Genomic DNA, 16,901 nt, shown 5'->3' on the forward strand with positions numbered 1-16,901 from the left:
TTAATTAATTCATTATGAAAGCACAGTTGGACTATATACGAATTTATCTGATCTAACCTGTGTCACCCATAGTATAATTGTTCGCACCAAAATAATTATAATAACTCTAAACATTACATTTACAAAGACAACTCACATTTCATTGACAAGTTGGGCTGTCCCTGCTAGTCAGATACAACTCTGTAAATTTTGCTGTGAGTTGGTTGGGCTTATAAACATTAGGAAGAACTTCCTGACAGTAAGGGCTGTTTGACATTGGAATGTGGTGCCTCAGAAAGAGTCTCCTTTGGAGGTTTTTAAACAGAGGCTGGATGGCCATCTGTTGGGAGTGCTTTGATTGTTTCTGCAAGGCTGGGGGTTGGACTGGATGGCCTTTGTCATCTCTTCCAACTCTATGATTCTATGAAATATTTTAAATAAATAAATAGATAAACATGCTGAAACTTAATCCTGGAAATACAGAAGTAACGTTGGTTGAGAAGGGTAAGATCTTGAAGGACGTGATACTCCCTGCTTTTGATGGGGTCACTTGATCCTGCTTTATTGCTGGAGAAGCAAGTGGATGAAGCTGTAATTCCACCTAGCTTGGAAGATGGTCTTACTCTGCAGAGCTGGCCATATGGATCAATGCTATGGTTACTTCAAGGCTGGACTACTGTAATGTAGTGTACATGGATTGGCCCTTAAAGACAACTCAGAAAATACAGTGCCTGGCTGCTTTTGTGCACCCAGAAGAATTTGCATATTACTCCTTTTCTGCTGACATTCCATTGGTTATTAATCAGTTATTGGGTTCAATTCAAGTTGATAGCTAGCACCTACAAAGCTCTTAAAACCACTGGGCACACCTACAAGGCCACCTGTTGTGTTACCTTCTGCTATGACACCTCCACTCAACTGAGCAAAGCCTTCTGAAGGCGCCACCTCATAAGCTGGTAAAATTGTGAACTGCCTGTCATATTCATTCATAGGAGCAGCAGTGACATAGTGGTTTAAGAGCAGGTGTACTCTAATCTGGAGAACCAGGTTTGATTCCCCGCTCTGCCGCTTGAGCTGTGGAAGCTTATCTGGGGAGTTCAGATTAGCCTGTGCACTCAAACACACACCAGCTCGGTTACCTTGGACTAGTCACAGTTCTGAGCTCTCGCAGCCCCACCTACCTCAGAGGGTGTTTGTCGTGAGGGGGGAAGGGAAAGGAGTTTGTAAGCCCCTTTGAGTCTCCTTGCAGGAGAGAAAGGGGGGATATAAATCCAATTCTTCTTTTTCTTCTATATTGTGGAAGTGTTGACCTGAAGCTATTAGGAAGACTGCCACACTGCTATTATTTTGCAAAATTGTTCAGGAGGACACTCTTAAGGAACGACCAAAGCTGTAGCTCAAAATGGCTCAGCTCAGAAGGTGACTTTTGTTAGGAATAAAATATTTCCTACACTGATTGTCTTGTTGCATTATTTTTTCCCCTAGAAATCTTTGCTGTTAGAGTCAAATGTAACCACATGATATAATCCGCCCACTGATTGCCTGATGTTATCATATTTTGTAATTTGCTTACTGATTGACTGAACATTTTTATCATCCTCCCAGTGAGAAAAGACTATAATAGTAAATAAATAAAATACTGATACAGTGACCACATGGGGATGGAAGGTAGAGGTCTCAAGGAGTGCCTTCAGTACACTAATGTGTGTAATGGGCAGGAGGAAATTCAAAAAACATGGGGGAAATTCCTGAGGCAGTATGTGGCAAACAAAAGCTTGGAATGCCAAGACAAAGACCTCCAGAACAAAAAAACTATAGAAATTGTTTGCATAAACAGAAGGGCTCCTTTGGATCCAACTCAATACATTTTCCGCAGTTGTTTATCTTTAGCAAATTGAGTATCACTATTCCCATTACCTTGGAAGTCTATCCAAGACAGTCTTCAGTTCTTCACAGATGATTTTAACAAGACCACTCTTTATATTATTGTATGACACGTCGATCATAAAGATATAGGCTGGGGGCTGTGGAAGTTTGTTGTTCTACCAAAAAGAAAATCAGGAAAAAAAATCTCACTCACCCAGGACTCATAACCTAGTTTAAAGACTTTCACAGAATATCCAAATAATCTTTGGGAAGTTGACACTAGTAGGCTACTTCCTCCCTCCCCCACACCCCAAATTTACGATTTTCCATGGTAATTCTCTTCTACTGACATATCACATTTTAATAACTAATAGCATAGGTAAAATATTTTCTCATACACAATACCTAGGAGCCAAACTTTGTTTTTCATCTTCCATTTATACACCCAGTTTGCATTAAGTTTTTCATAATTATCCAATCTAACGACATCAAAAATATCATGTGACTTCAGTTGTGAGGGACAATTAGGAAAAACAACCAGCACTTACTGATGAACAGAATGTTCTGTTTGAACAGGTAAGTTCCTTCTTCCAGCAAGCATTCACTATGCTGACAGAGAGTGGTTAATGTGTTGCACTTTGACTGAAAAGACTTCAAATCTATACTCATTTGTGAATCTCACTAGGTGTCTTTGGGCCTTTCAGTCTCCTTCAGTCTAACCTACCTGACAAAATGGTTGTGAAGTAAAATGTGGGGAAGGAGAATGATGCAAAAGAGGTTATTAAGAAGCAGTGGCGAAGTGCCAAACGGGAGGGGGGTGCATGACGCACTGGGCACACGCTGGTGTGGGGCATGGTGGAGGCATTCCGGGGCATGGCAGGGGTGCACATATGCCAGCAGAAAAGCTTGAGGAAAGAGTTGGCACAGGAGATCTTTCTGCATCTTTTCCTCTCAGCCTGTGTTTGCTCTACAAATCCTTTCTGAGGATCAGAATCCTTGCAAACTGTGCAGCACAGTACAGGGAGCTGTTGAGACAAGGGGGAACGAGGCAAAATCACTTCCTCTTTCATCCTCACCCCACAACCCCCTTGTATAATTTTTTTTCCTGCTGGATCCAACCCACTGAGTACCATCTCTAATTGGCACCAATCCCAGGATTCTGTTTCTTATTATGTGAAATATTATATAACTTGTGTACAAAAATGTAATAAAGGCCACTGGTAGGCTTTTGGTATATACACTGCATCCTCAACGAGCATAACAAAAATGTGATTCAAATGCATTTTGACACTTCCACTACTTCCATTCAATTCTCAGCAGAGCCTGGAGAATGAATTGCATTAGAGATTTAAGATTTAAGATACAGTAGAAACTGTGTGAGTACTCAAGACACAGAAAAAATGTTTCTCAAAGCTTTTCTGAAGAAAGAACCAGAGCCAGGACAATTTATGAGAAAGCAATTGAGATATCAGATATCCTTTTCAATCACTTGTGGGGTCACCTTTGCTCTAGGAATATAAAGATGATAAACAACAGCTCCCAAAGCCCAGGACAGGATATTTCTTGAATTCAAACACACTCTTTGCCTAGATTCCCATGGTGCTTCCACTATCAAATTATCAGCCCAGGCTCAAGCACAAGTTAAGTGTTGCATGAAAGCGACTTTCTGCCTCCTGATTTACTCACTAAAGTTTATCTAAACGTTCACAGGTTAATTGCAAATAGGGAAACATGAAATTAAATTTCACATTACACTTAAGACAGAAGTGCAGCTATAATGCAATGGTGCATACAGATTTTCCACTAGCAAACCTTAAGCCATAGATTTCCTATAAGACCCTTATCTGCCTGTTGCTCATACATATATGAATCCAGAGCACTCAGATAAATAAATGAACTACAGCAACAAGTGGAGAACTGAGCTTTTAAAAGCTGCTCCAATTTCAGAATTTGCAACAGCCTTGCAATCAAAAAGAACCATACTTCATGTTAAATTCCATAACTGTATATTAAAAGATTTTGGCCACATTTACAGTAAAAGTACAAAGCTTCACATTTGCTAAATTCATTCCAAAGCACAGCACTACTCAACAGCTGTTACTGGTTAACGTGTTCCCTAACTGTTCATCCTCATTGTTACTGAAGCACAAAGGAAAGATGTGGTTTTCCTTTAAACATACTGAAAAGTACATTATTGTACTTCTATTATACTGAACATAACCTTCCCAAACCACAAACATACTACATTAGTGACACAAGTTATCACCTCAACAGTATGGACTGTCACTGAAAAAAAGTATGGCAGGCAGTCCATAAGCTGATTTTTTTAAAAGGGAATTTTAACACACACATTCTCATCCAGAAGGCCTGTGAGTGCTCAAATGCACATACAGACAATGTGAAACAACTAGGCTTCTCTAGTTATGTCAATGGTGGAAAGTAATCTGTGCTAGAAAAAATGGATATAATTACTATACTGAAACAAATGGAGAGGCTCTTGAAGGTGACAGATCACTTTGCAAACCTACAAGTAATGGACAATTAACTTTACGCAGGTTCCTTGCAGTTTACCACACAACTTTATTTTGATGATACCTTATATAATTAGAATTCAGATTACAATCAATTTTAAAACATTCAGTTTGACTAGGTTGTGAGATTGTAGATGGAAATTGCTGAGGCAGTCCTATGAACGGTTAACTGGATTTAAGCTTTTCTAAAACACCCTGCTACTAGTTCTCCAATATATATTTAAAAGTACATGGGGATTTTTAAATATCCGGTGTAATCTCATGCCTTCCCTCCCCCTGTAAAAGATTCACATTGATTTGGCACACACACTACAAAATGTTTTCAAGCTGAGCAGACTTACCTTGCAATAATCTAAAGTAGCAATATATTCATATGATCCCAGAGATAACTCTGGCCTTTCATAGTGGTCTATTCTTCTGCCAATGTGGTCCAGATGTTGAAAATAGAATGGAGGGACTACAGAAAACAGAAACAAGAAAGCTGATTTCTCTTCCTTTGTGAAACACAGATGAACAAATAGAACCTCTTGGGCATGACTTTAAAATGCTAATAGCTAGTAGTTAAATTTCATATAGGAAATGAATTAAGTTTCATGGCTCTACACTAGTCTTTCTGCTCGATCAAACTCTGCAATGCATCTTCTAGCACTGTGTTTCCTTGAAAACTCTGTGAGACAAATTAAATCCAACATTTCACTTGCAATATACTTCATCCGCCCAGTCAAAATCTCAGAATCCTAACCAAGCATCTTTGTATAGCTGTTAATACTGCAAGTGCGCTATAGCCATTGGCACTTTGTGGCCATAGTTTGTGACACTGGAATTCCATTCATATAAAACCTCCTCCTAACTTCTCAGCTCAATACTTGCCAAGCACATAATTTTGTAATTTTTTCAATTAACTAAAAAAAGGTGAGAGAGAGAAACTTCCCATCCATTTTTCCTAATAGAATCTTAGAGTCTTTATACAAGCTAAGCTGCAGAGGATAGCCAGGTAGGAGGCTCGATACGAGTCCAGTCGCACTGTCAAGACCAATAAGATTTTCAAGGTACATGTTCATGGTACAGTGGTAGAATATATTGGTTAGATCCCATATTCAATCCTATGGAAAGTCTCTGAGAGTCGGGATAGATTGCACTGGATGAGATTGACCAATGGTGAGACCACTTTTTAGGTACTATGCAGAATGTGTGAGGGGCAGCCGAATCCAAGCGGGCGAGGTAGAGCAGTGGCCAGGGACTGCACCACGATGCTGCCTCCAAAGGTGCAATTGGTGGTGTGGGCACTAGGGGAGAAGAGAAACTCCTTTCTTCCCAAGTATAAGTCTATGCCACTGAAAGGGGGGAATTCTCAGGTCGAAAGTCCTTTGAGAACTGACTAAAGTCGGCTCCACCCCTGAAAACGCCCCACTCCACATCAATGCGGGCATTTGCAGTGGCAGTCAGCCACCACACTAACTTCTGGGTTTGGGCGCTGTGGTGGCTGGCTTCCCAGATAAGTCCACTGGTGCCAGGATCCATGCCAGTTTACATGGTGCAACCTTTCTACCACTTCCAAGGTGGCTTCACCCCACTCTTTGGGTTGCACAGTAAGCGGTATATTTAACCTCCTTTGTCACCCACACGTTTCAAATGGATCATGATAGTGCAGAGAAGATATTGTGCTACAGATTCAGGAAGGCCTCTTTAATGTAGATTGTACCCTCAAAAATTTAAGAATGGAAGCACTGGTAACAATGAAAGTCAGGAACACTTTGTGGCGACAGTGCAGATGAACACTTGAAGCTATGTTTGTTTATATTTAGAAGGTAAGCCTTACATTTGGTTCAGCTGGATGCTGAAATGCTTGACATTTGATTTTGCACCCACTTCTTTCGCTGCACCATGCCGTTCCCTTCCCCCACTGAAAATCTTTGTGTCAGTGTATATTGCACACTTTTTTCCTGCTGTCAAGTTGCAGCTGACTTATGGCAACCCTGTAGGGTTTTCAGGACAAGTGATTAAGCAGAGGTTGTTTGCTTTTGCTAGCCTCTGCATAGCAACCATGGCATTCCTTGGTATTGTACATAAGAAGAACTAAAATGAAAGGGCACTAAATAAGTGCACATTATTATTTAAAACTGATATTGCAAATGGAATTTATTGCTATGCACATAGCTGGCATTTGTGAAAACGGAATATTGAATAACGGCCTATGTAGCCAACGACCCTCTATGTTCTGTTCCACAAATTAAGCTTTGAAGCAGACAAGAATTGGCACAAGTCTTTGGAGGGTCATGTTTCAGAGTTGAAAAGATTACTGTATTTGGGAAAGCTCTGTGCCACTTTGATCCAGCTGGGGAAATCCAACTTGATACAAATGTCTCGAAAGTCTCATTCTGGCAAAATCTTGGGATCTAGCCAAAGCTTAGGAGCTCATACTTATGAGTCACATGCAATTGCACTTCGACAAATATGGGATGGCATCTTCTGTGCAAAGTTAATTCTTGCACAGTAAACGTATGATGATTTGTTTTATTAAAACCTACTGTCATAAAGGGAGATGATAAACAAAACATTTGAGTAAAATTCAGCCAATTCAGAAAACAAAACAACACACCCTATTTTCCATAAAATTACATCTGAGGTATAAATTACTGGAATCGTGTTACAGAACTGACGTGACCAAATTGACTCAAGTACGGTAAGTTATATTTAAATTGTTTGGTGATCCTTGCTAAGTTCATATAAATGCAATATAAACCCTTTTGGTTTTTTCCACACTTTAAGTCAGAAATATATTTCTTGATCCATTTGCTTACATTTGAAAGGGCTGGCAACAAAAAAATCACACTTTTCCTTTAACACTTTTCCTTTAACATTCCTGCAGAATGTCACTGAATGGAGCTATTCAACATTAGCCTACTCCACACCAGAAGAAGAGTTTGGATTTATACCCTGCTTTTCCCAAATTTAAGGAGTTTCAAAGAAGGTTACAAACTCCTTCCCTTCCTCTCCCTGTAACAGACACCTTGGGAGATAGGTGGGACTGATGCAGGATGCATTTATAGGAGTGGGGAAACAAACCCGTTTTGCCAGATAAGAATCTGCCACTCTTGTGGAAGAGTGGGAAATCAAACCTACTTCTCCAGATTAAAGTCTACCGCTTTTAACCATTACATCTGCTGACTCTCCAGTTTACAATGTATCTTGCCACTAACTGCTACATTTTTAATTTGAATTCTGCTGTTTTTTTCCTTCATTTGGTTCCAGAAATGTTTTCCCTTAATTTTTTCTCTGATGTTTTTTCAAGCACTTTTACCACAATTTTTAAAAAATCCATTCCTCAGCCAGCTTCCTTTAAGCATGTGATCATGTTGGAAATGGTCCTTAAGCATGTGATCATGTTGGAAATGGTCCTTAAGCATGTGATCATGTTGGAAATTCCTCTGCCCCACCAAACATATGGCCCTTATCCATGCCTCCTCATGTGGTCGACCTCTTCAGTCATTTTCTCCTCCCCCACATTCTCAATTTTCGAAAGCCGTTTTCTCTCTCTTTGTCATATCATATTAGCAATGAAACTTTAGGGCACAGACACAAGCCAGGTCAGTTATATCAGCTTTGTCAATTTCATCTGCCATTAGCAATGTAACATAAAGGCAAAATTACACTGCGTCTGCAAGTGAAATTGACAGGGGAAGTTTTTTTAGCATGAGGAAATTAACAAGCAGTAAAAAACCCAAAATAATGGGGGAAAGGAGGTGTATGGAATGATTTCACAGAAAACATTTCCAAGGTTAGATCACTGGGAAAATCTGTGGTAAGCTGTTCATGCAGAAAAGGCCATTGTTAACAGGCTAGTGCAACTTCCTTTCAGGACTTGGAACTTCCTCTAGCCCCCTACAATGTATTTGTGAAGCTTTTTGGAGTTACAACTGCTTTGATTTGGCTGTTATATTGATATCAGAGTCTATACTGGAAGCTTTGTTAGCTAGTTAATCATAGCTAATTCAATGGATTGTTACACCTGAAGATACAGACAAATAAAGAAAAATCTGTATTCTCTTGGCTCATACTGCTCACCTTTCCTACAAAGGTGAACAACTCCAAGTTGTTATCTGGTTCAGATATATAACCCAAATGAAAAAACAGCAATCTATTTGCCACTCAACCCTACTTATCTTGTGGTAGCTGCTCTTCTGCTGCAACTGGGGTACTGTTTCAGCAGTGTCGCAATAGTGCCTACAACTGATGCCAACCTGCTTCCTCATCACGAGGAATAGAAGAGCAACAATTGTAGCACTGGCCACAAGTTAAGTTAGGAATCAGCATGGTTTAGATAATGGGATATGTTTGGAAGAAATATAATGTAAATATCATGAAATTATGACCAGTTAGAGAATGTTATCTGTTGATTATCCTGAACCTTTCAGAGCACTAACATTTCTTGGCTGGGAAAATCTTTCTGGAAAGCAGATTTCAGAAGTGACACTGGGAAGCTGATACCTGTAATACAGGAGTTGCCGTACGGTATGCTAAGGATTTAGTTTTGTCTGCTATGCTATTAAATATCTACATGTAACCACTAGGTGAGGCTATCAGTGACTGTATGCAGATGATACTAAAATTCTCCCTGCTATTGAATCCACATTAAATGGTGGTATCCTTGTACACATCCCATAGTCACAAGAATGAACTGAAAGAGAGTGAGAAAATTTAAACTCAATCCAGATAAAAACTCAGAGAGCCAATGACAGCAAGGGATTCAGTGGCCTGATTGAACAGGGAAATACATGTGTTGGAGAGAGTTGCAATTTAGATCCATTTCTTTCTTAGCTTGTAATGTCCTGCAGGAGGGCACTGGATCCTTTGATTCAGAAGATTTTCTATAACATGCTTCCATTACAGTTTGCCATTTTATTAACAAAGACCATTACAGAAAGCAACACTTTTCAAAATACCTCCGTTCAGCAGCACTAGCAACTGCACACTCAACAGAATAAAAATAGCAATGACTGCAATTAAAAAAAATCACTAAAAATCACTGAAGTAAATTCCACTGAAAACAACATGACTAAAAGCAACATGACAAATAAATGCAGTTAGAGTTGGGATGAAAGCAAAACAAAATATTTTTTGTAATAAATAGTGCTGTGTTTCTTTTGATAATTTTGGAAAATATATCAAACGGACACTACTTACCATCATTCACACAGTTACAAAATCCACACTGGTATTTTCTTCCGCCTTCAATGAACTGCATGAAGGGGCACATATATGCTTTACACCTGTTGCATCGAATGGGTCCAGTTTCCCCATGGTTTACCAAATAAAGTGGTGTCTGCAGAAATAGGAAAACAATATCATTTATTTAAAAAAAACCTTCATGAGACCATCCATCAGTCTCAAAATGGCAATTTAATAATGGAAAACCAACTCTTTGACTTTGGATGCATTCATTGTTCCAGAGCTTGATCCCTGCCTCATGCCTACCAATGCAGAATAGAATCAAGATAAATGAATACAGGCTGCATACCTTTTTAAAAAAATACTGGTTTATTTGGTCTCACGGCTTATTCCGCACATGCAGAATAATGCACTTTCAAACTGCTTTCAGTGCTCTTTGAAGCTGTGCGGAATGGCAAAATCCACTTTCAAACAGTTGTGAAAGTGTTTTGAAAACGCATTATTTTGCGTGTGCGGAAGGGGCCAGAATAACTGTAACTGATGTAGCGCTTCAAACAGAAGGTACCTCTTTAAAGGTATAATTGAAACAAAACACTATTGTGTCATCTTTAAAAACTAACAGATTTATTGTGTCATCAGTTTGGAGGGGGGGTGGTCTAAATGCAGGTTATTATAAAATGAAGTATATTGCTTTTACACATACACATAGAACTTTTAAAAAAAATTGGGGCCAAAAGCCAAGAAATACCAGAAATGCAGTCTGAAATTTCAATGTTCAACTCAAATAGATGTATAGATCAGGTTCTTTATTCGGTCATTTGATCAGCCTAAACAAATAGCAGATTCAAACTTCTAAAATCTCAACTGTAGCTACCAGTGTAGATGGTGTACAATTTAGAAAGAAGTTTTATACACCACACCCTCTGTAGGTGTCACTGTGAACTAGGATTTGAAAATAATTCAGAGGGCTGTTTACTGCAGTCTCTGCTAGCTAAAAGTCATACTGCCCTCAAGAAAGCAAGACAAATATCACCTTCTAATGAGGTTGGGAAATATCCAGCCTCCATTACTAATTTATCTTATTATCACGTTTTATATTAATGTTTATCATGGGGAAACAGATATATTCACAGCTAATATTACGAACATCCATTTTGTCTCTATTTAAAATAAATATTGGATTCATTTGGGAACTAATAATTTATTTAAATGATAAAACCACACATAAACTGTTAGCATAGTTTAGAAGTCATGCAGGCACCATTCAAGTCTACATAGGGCGAGATCAGAGATGGTCTTATTAGAAATGCACAGTTCACTAACTTTGAAGCTTTTGGTTACAGTTGTGTTAACAGTCATAGGCATCCTTTCCTTCTACATTAGCAATATACAGATATAATATCACAATATTTGAAAAAACAAACAAAGGGTTGGATCCAGTGATGGGGTGGGCAGAAAGGAGAATGTACTGAGCTCAGTTCGCTCGCACAGGCACTAGCACAACTGCAGCAGCACAGTGCTTTAATATACTTTTTAACTACATACCAATCTGCCTACGCAGCAATGGAATGAACAACAGGTGGATGTATTTAGCTTTGCAAAACTGTACCTTGTGTACATGTGTAAAAGATAGCGGTTCATTTACCATAAACAGACCTCAAGGAATCATTTTAGCTATTGCACATATGGAAATCTTCTGTACAATCCAACCATAATGTAGTCAATGAGACATTATCACACAAGTCTATGAAATTCATAAATTCATAAATCAGTTGCCTTAGCAGACAAGATTCTCTTAAGTGTAACTGCATCATAATATTTATATTGCTAGTAAGAAAAACCCAGCCCTATTCCAGGAATAGCTGATACTCATCTTCTTTTATCTTTAACTTGCATGTTGCTAAGAGGCAACACATACATGCTTGGGAGGTCAACACATTCATAGATGGTTAATGGGTACAATACCCCACTGGCATACCATGACACTAGAAGGGCAAGTAAAGCCAATTACGTTAAAACGAGACAACAAAACCAAGAGAACCATGACAACGTTGGCTAATGCATAAAGTGAAAGGTTTATGCCGACATTCCATGGTCAGTGTCACCACTTGAATGGCTATTATGGTATCTATGAGTAGATACTAGAATAGCTGGAAAAAAATCTTAACAGTCCCTAGACATAAGGACTTACAATCATTTTCAAAGAACTATTCAGCCATTTTGTTCTATATAAAAATGCTTCTTAATTTTGAACAATCTGTACAATTAATACCCCCCAAAGCATCTGGAAGTTCTTCAATCAGGAAATAAGAGCGAGCAGATTGTAATGCAAATTATTACACAAAAAGTAATGTATTCTGTAATACAGTCACCGGCACTTTTATAGTGTTACAACACACTGGTCTAATTGAATGCTGAAAATAAGTAGACTACTGAGCAACTAGATATTTCACAAATGGAATTTTCAAAAATCTTTGTTGGCAGAGTCATTCACTTCCTACAATATCTTCTGTATATATTATCTTCAAAGCACTATTTTCTTCTCTATAATTATGTTGTTCTGTGTTGAGCATATTTCTCCCCTCTCTTCTCCAACTGTAGTCTGCTTGGACAGTAGACTAGATGACTACAGACTCTAACAATGGCAGAGCTGAAGCCAGGGTGCTTAATACTAAGGAACACAAGCTGCCACCTTTCAGCTCTGAAGTGCTAATTGTTATTTGGACGTTGGGCCATGTTGTTCATCAAGGGAAGGTCAGCAGTTGCGACAGAAGTGGGAACATGAAATTGGAATGCAAGATGATAATCAAGAAACGGTACTAGAAAACAGGTCTCCAAATGTCAGCTAGCATAAGCAATCAGAACAAAGGTACTGAAGGGAGAGTTAACAAACTGTGTATGCAGAAGTGACAGGTAATAGCTAATAAAAGATTCTGTAGTTTTAATTCTGTTACTGGGAAGTCTTTAAAATAACTGATGGCTGGCACTTCTCACTTTTTAATACCTGATGGCTTTTGCTCAGTTATTTGAATTAGTGACATTTACAGTTGTAAATACAGTGGGAACAGCTTAATGTATCTGTGTTTTCATGCATGCTGCTACATTCTGGGCTTCCACAACCATTTGCAAAAAAAAACAAAAACCCCTTCCCATTTCTGCTCAAACAATGTTCCTGTTGGTAATCACTGACAAAAAAGAAAGAAAAAATAAACAAATCCCCAGTTTTCATTTTTTAAAGAAAGTCTCTGGCCCCTTCTGTTGAAGAGAAATGATTTTCCTCTTATATCTTCACACAGAAGGGGCTAAAATCTTATTGGCAATCACATCGGTTGGAAAAATGCTCCCAGGAGTTGAACAGATAATTTGTGTGGAAATGACCTGAGTAGCATTTTAAATGAATGTTTCCTTAAACAGAGGCGGAGTGAGGGGGAACTGTCCCCGCCCTGCCACACCCCCTCCTTGTCCCAGTCACGTTCCCTCCGCTGCTCTACCCGGGGCGTCGCGCCCCACCCGGTCTCATTGACGCTACATCACTGTCCTTAAATGTAGTTCGCACTGGGATTCAGAGAAGCAAATTCAAGGATTCTTTCCAGAGTGAGTTCCAAAGCACCAGGACACTCTGGATTAATTCAAGTTCTTTTGGTGGATACTCCAATGGATGTATCCTAGGTAAGAGCATTGAATAATATTTTGTTAAATGTACTGTCGAAGGCTTTCATGGCCTAATTCAACTGGTTGTGGTGGGTTTTTCGAGCTGTGTGGCCGTGGTCTGGTGGATCTTGTTCCTAACATTTTACCTGCATCTGTGGCTGGCATCTTCAGAAGTGTATCACATAGAAAAGCCTGTTACAGTATGGAACAGTGTGTAACAGTGTCTGGACACAGTGTGTAACAGACTTCCCTCTGATACACCTCTGAAAATACCAACCACAGATGCAGGCAAAACGTTAGGGACAAGATCCACCAGACCATGGCCACACAGCCCGGAAAACCCACCACAACAAGATTTTGTTAGTTTGAAAGTTATTTGTTTGTTTTTTCTTTCTTTCTTTTTTCACCATTGATTACCAACAGGGACATGGAGCAGAAATGGAAATCTTTTTTGCAAATGCTTGTGGGCCCCCCAGTGTAGCAGCTTGCATGAAACCACAGATACATCAAGTTGTTCACACTATATTTACAGCTGTAAATGTCACTAATTCAAATATGTCAACTGAGTAAAAGCCATCAGGTATTAAAAAGTGAGAAGCGTCAGCCATCAGTTATTTTAAAGACTTCCCAATAACAGAATTAAAACAACAGCTTCATTTATTAGCTATTACCTGTCACTTCTGTATACATGGTTTGTTAATTCTCCCTTCAGTATCTTCGTTCTGATTGCTTATGCTAGCTGACATTTTGGAGACCTGTTGACTAGTACCGTTTCTTGGTTAAGTATATGTAAAATTAACAAAGAAGGGTGCTATTTCATTTAACAAAGTCCATAAAAGTTTTTCATGACACTTTTAAAAACAGCTGTCCTTTTATTTGGCATGTGTGCTGCTAGCAGGCAGGGCATGGCCAGGTCTGACCCCACAGGGCAAAGCAGATGGCAAGCACAAGCATGGTCATGTCACAGTCCAATACGTCAAGGCAGGCAGCAGGCAAGGCATGGTCAGGTCACAGTCCAATAGATCAAGGAGAACCAAGGAGCAGGCTAGGAATCAATGCAGAACCAGGCACACAGCGGCAAAAGGTAACACACTTGTTGCACCCAGGCAGAAGCAAGCTCACAGCAAGGCTTATTTAGAATACCTTGTTCAGGGGGCTTGGATTCTGTGAGGAGTTAGTCCTCATCAGATGCAGAGACTTCTAATCTCCCATACCTTACTGCCAAACGAGCACGCCTTCTGTGCTTCTGCAGTAGCAGCCTCTGCTTCTGCCTCCTATGAACAGCTGGCTCACCACTGGGTTCCCTAGGAGGATCTGCAGGCTTCTCCACCTGTATGTCATCAGGCTGGGAAGGACTGGGCATTGGCTCTGCTGTCTGGTCTTCCCCAGGAGCAGCCAACTCTGGCTGCACTGTGTCCTCAGGTTCTGCCTCAGAGTCCTCTGTGTCCTGGTAAGTACCCAGGGGTTGGCTCATCACACCATGCATAAAGTTTCACATTTACGTAGTTTATTACATTGTTTATTATATTATTATTACTATGATTAACTTTGGCAACTCAAAATGGAATGATAATGTTAGCAAAATCATTCACAGGGGCCATCCTATTGTTACTGTAATGCAGTCAAATATTTTGCCACAACACCTTTTGCCTGTCCTACAATTGCTATAGGTTGAATATGAAGAACATATTGTTCACTAAACACATGAAGCTGCCTTATACAGAATTAGAGGATACTAAAATCAGTAATGTCTGCTGGGACTAACAGAGGCTTTCAGGGTCTCAGGGAGAGATCTTTTGTAGCATGATTGCTTGTACTACTTGATTGCTTTCACTGGAGATACCAGGGACTGAAGCCAGGACCTTAAGGATGCAAAGCAGATGTTCTATCCACTGACCCACATGCCCACTATGCATCCAGTACTTACCGCAAGGCTGTTTGCTTCCCAGTGGGGTTTTCCTGCATTTTTCTGTTCTATCTGTAAAGTTTAGGAACAGCTAAGCAGAACTGCTATTCTGCCCACCCCCTCTTCCTTGTTATGTCTGCAACCTCCATTTGGGAGGTTTAAAAAAACAGGTTTTATGTAGTCTATCACTCCTGCAATAGACCTACAGTGTTAATTTTTTTTAAAGAATTTTTTTTTAAAAAAAAGAAATGTGGCCTTCTGGCCTGAAGGGTGGGCAGAACAGTTGCTGGGTGGGCGGGGGGGGGGGGGGTGGGAAAACCCAAAGAAAGGCTGATGCATGCTTAAACCTAAACTTAATAATCTACTATATTTAATAGTCCTTTAGCTTTCTTTAATTTTTGCCACACATATCCTTTTAAAAAGAATTTATCATTCAAAATATCTTAAACAAACATTAAATCTAACGCATATAAAAATTACTTTGCACAAATACAAAATCATGACACTTAGGCCCACAACATTGATTACAACATTTTAATAGTCTGAAGATAAAAATGTTTAGTAAAATACCTGCTTAACTTTTCACTAGCCAGCATTTTTTTTATTTAAAACACTTTATGCCACCTTTCCACACAAGGTGATAAACAGTCAAAACACCAAAACAAGTTTTAGTATATGTATCGGTATAATAAAAAAGTTAATGAAATGCATAAACAAGACATAGGGTTAGTGAAGGAATGCCAAGCAAGCAATTGCATTGCTATTACACTGAACTTTCTATTGAATACTTCTAAGGGCAACTTACATTTGTTTTAGATACTGCAAAAACACACATACGCATATCTTATTTGGAACTGAAATAAGTCTCACACATCGCAATATGTACCTCTAGCACCGATAATATTAGCAGCAAGCAGAATCAAATGTTAAACAAAGATCATCTGGTTTATCCAAGCTTGGCAAAGATTCATACATCTCCAAAACAAACTTGGAGAGTGCCTGGCCTAGCATGATAGCTGTTAGCATTTATTTTTATAGCCTGTTGCTAAAGCAGTGGCTTGCTAAAAATAAGTCATGTCAAACAATAATATCATATTCACCAATAACTATAAATAGTCATCATATATCATCCCCATCGGGGAAGGAAAAAATGAAAAGAAACTATATTGCCTGAACTAATAAATCAATAGAGAAAAGGTGACATTTATTTATATTCCACTTTTGTTCCAATCCATAGGACTCAGTAGTTCACAACAAATTTAAAAACAAGTACAAAAATCACACTACAAGTAGCAACCTCTCTGTAAACAACTAAACAATTAGCTCTATCTTGAACCCCAGCACATACTTGAAACTCTGCACAAGATGATTTGTGGAAAAGGTGATGTGGCGGAAGGTTTGGTAGGTCCGGCTAGAGCTGTGCAAGCTTTCCTATTTGCCAGGGCATGACCATTTATTTCAGAGGATGCTTCTGAAGTGTGAATTCTGTCTGGTAATCTGACCAATGAATTTTCTTTACCCTTCCATCGTAGTATAATTCTCACAAAAATAGGCAGATGCTCTTTTTGTACAACCCACAATGCCATTATAGTCAGTAGCATACCGCTACAAAACAGGGTCTGGGAGGTGACCAGTCCCCAGCCAAACTCACCCCCTGCCCTCCCCCCCATGCTGCTGCCTCCTCAAAAAACAAACCAACAAACCTTTTCCTCCATTTCAGCAGCATTGCCAGCTGGTGCAGTGCAAAAGGGGGAAAAGGTTTGATGGGGGTGGGTTTTGCAGGGGCAGTGGTGTGTTCA

At 39.4% G+C, this 16,901-nt stretch overlaps 1 protein-coding gene across 1 annotated transcript in view; it reads right to left on the reverse strand.

The window, feature by feature from the left end:
- Window positions 1-16,901, reverse strand: part of SEC24D (SEC24 homolog D, COPII coat complex component) — a 61,402-nt gene that overhangs the window by 26,922 nt on the left and 17,579 nt on the right. The window contains exons 9-11 of the mRNA XM_048509021.1: window positions 9,561-9,699; window positions 4,718-4,833; window positions 1,897-2,021 (exon numbers count right to left, since the gene is read on the reverse strand). Of these exons, the coding sequence (XP_048364978.1) occupies window positions 1,897-2,021; window positions 4,718-4,833; window positions 9,561-9,699 (380 nt within the window). The remainder of the gene's footprint in view (window positions 1-1,896; window positions 2,022-4,717; window positions 4,834-9,560; window positions 9,700-16,901) is intronic.

This window comes from Sphaerodactylus townsendi, linkage group LG10 (assembly GCF_021028975.2).
Source record: "Sphaerodactylus townsendi isolate TG3544 linkage group LG10, MPM_Stown_v2.3, whole genome shotgun sequence".
NCBI lineage: Eukaryota > Metazoa > Chordata > Lepidosauria > Squamata > Sphaerodactylidae > Sphaerodactylus > Sphaerodactylus townsendi.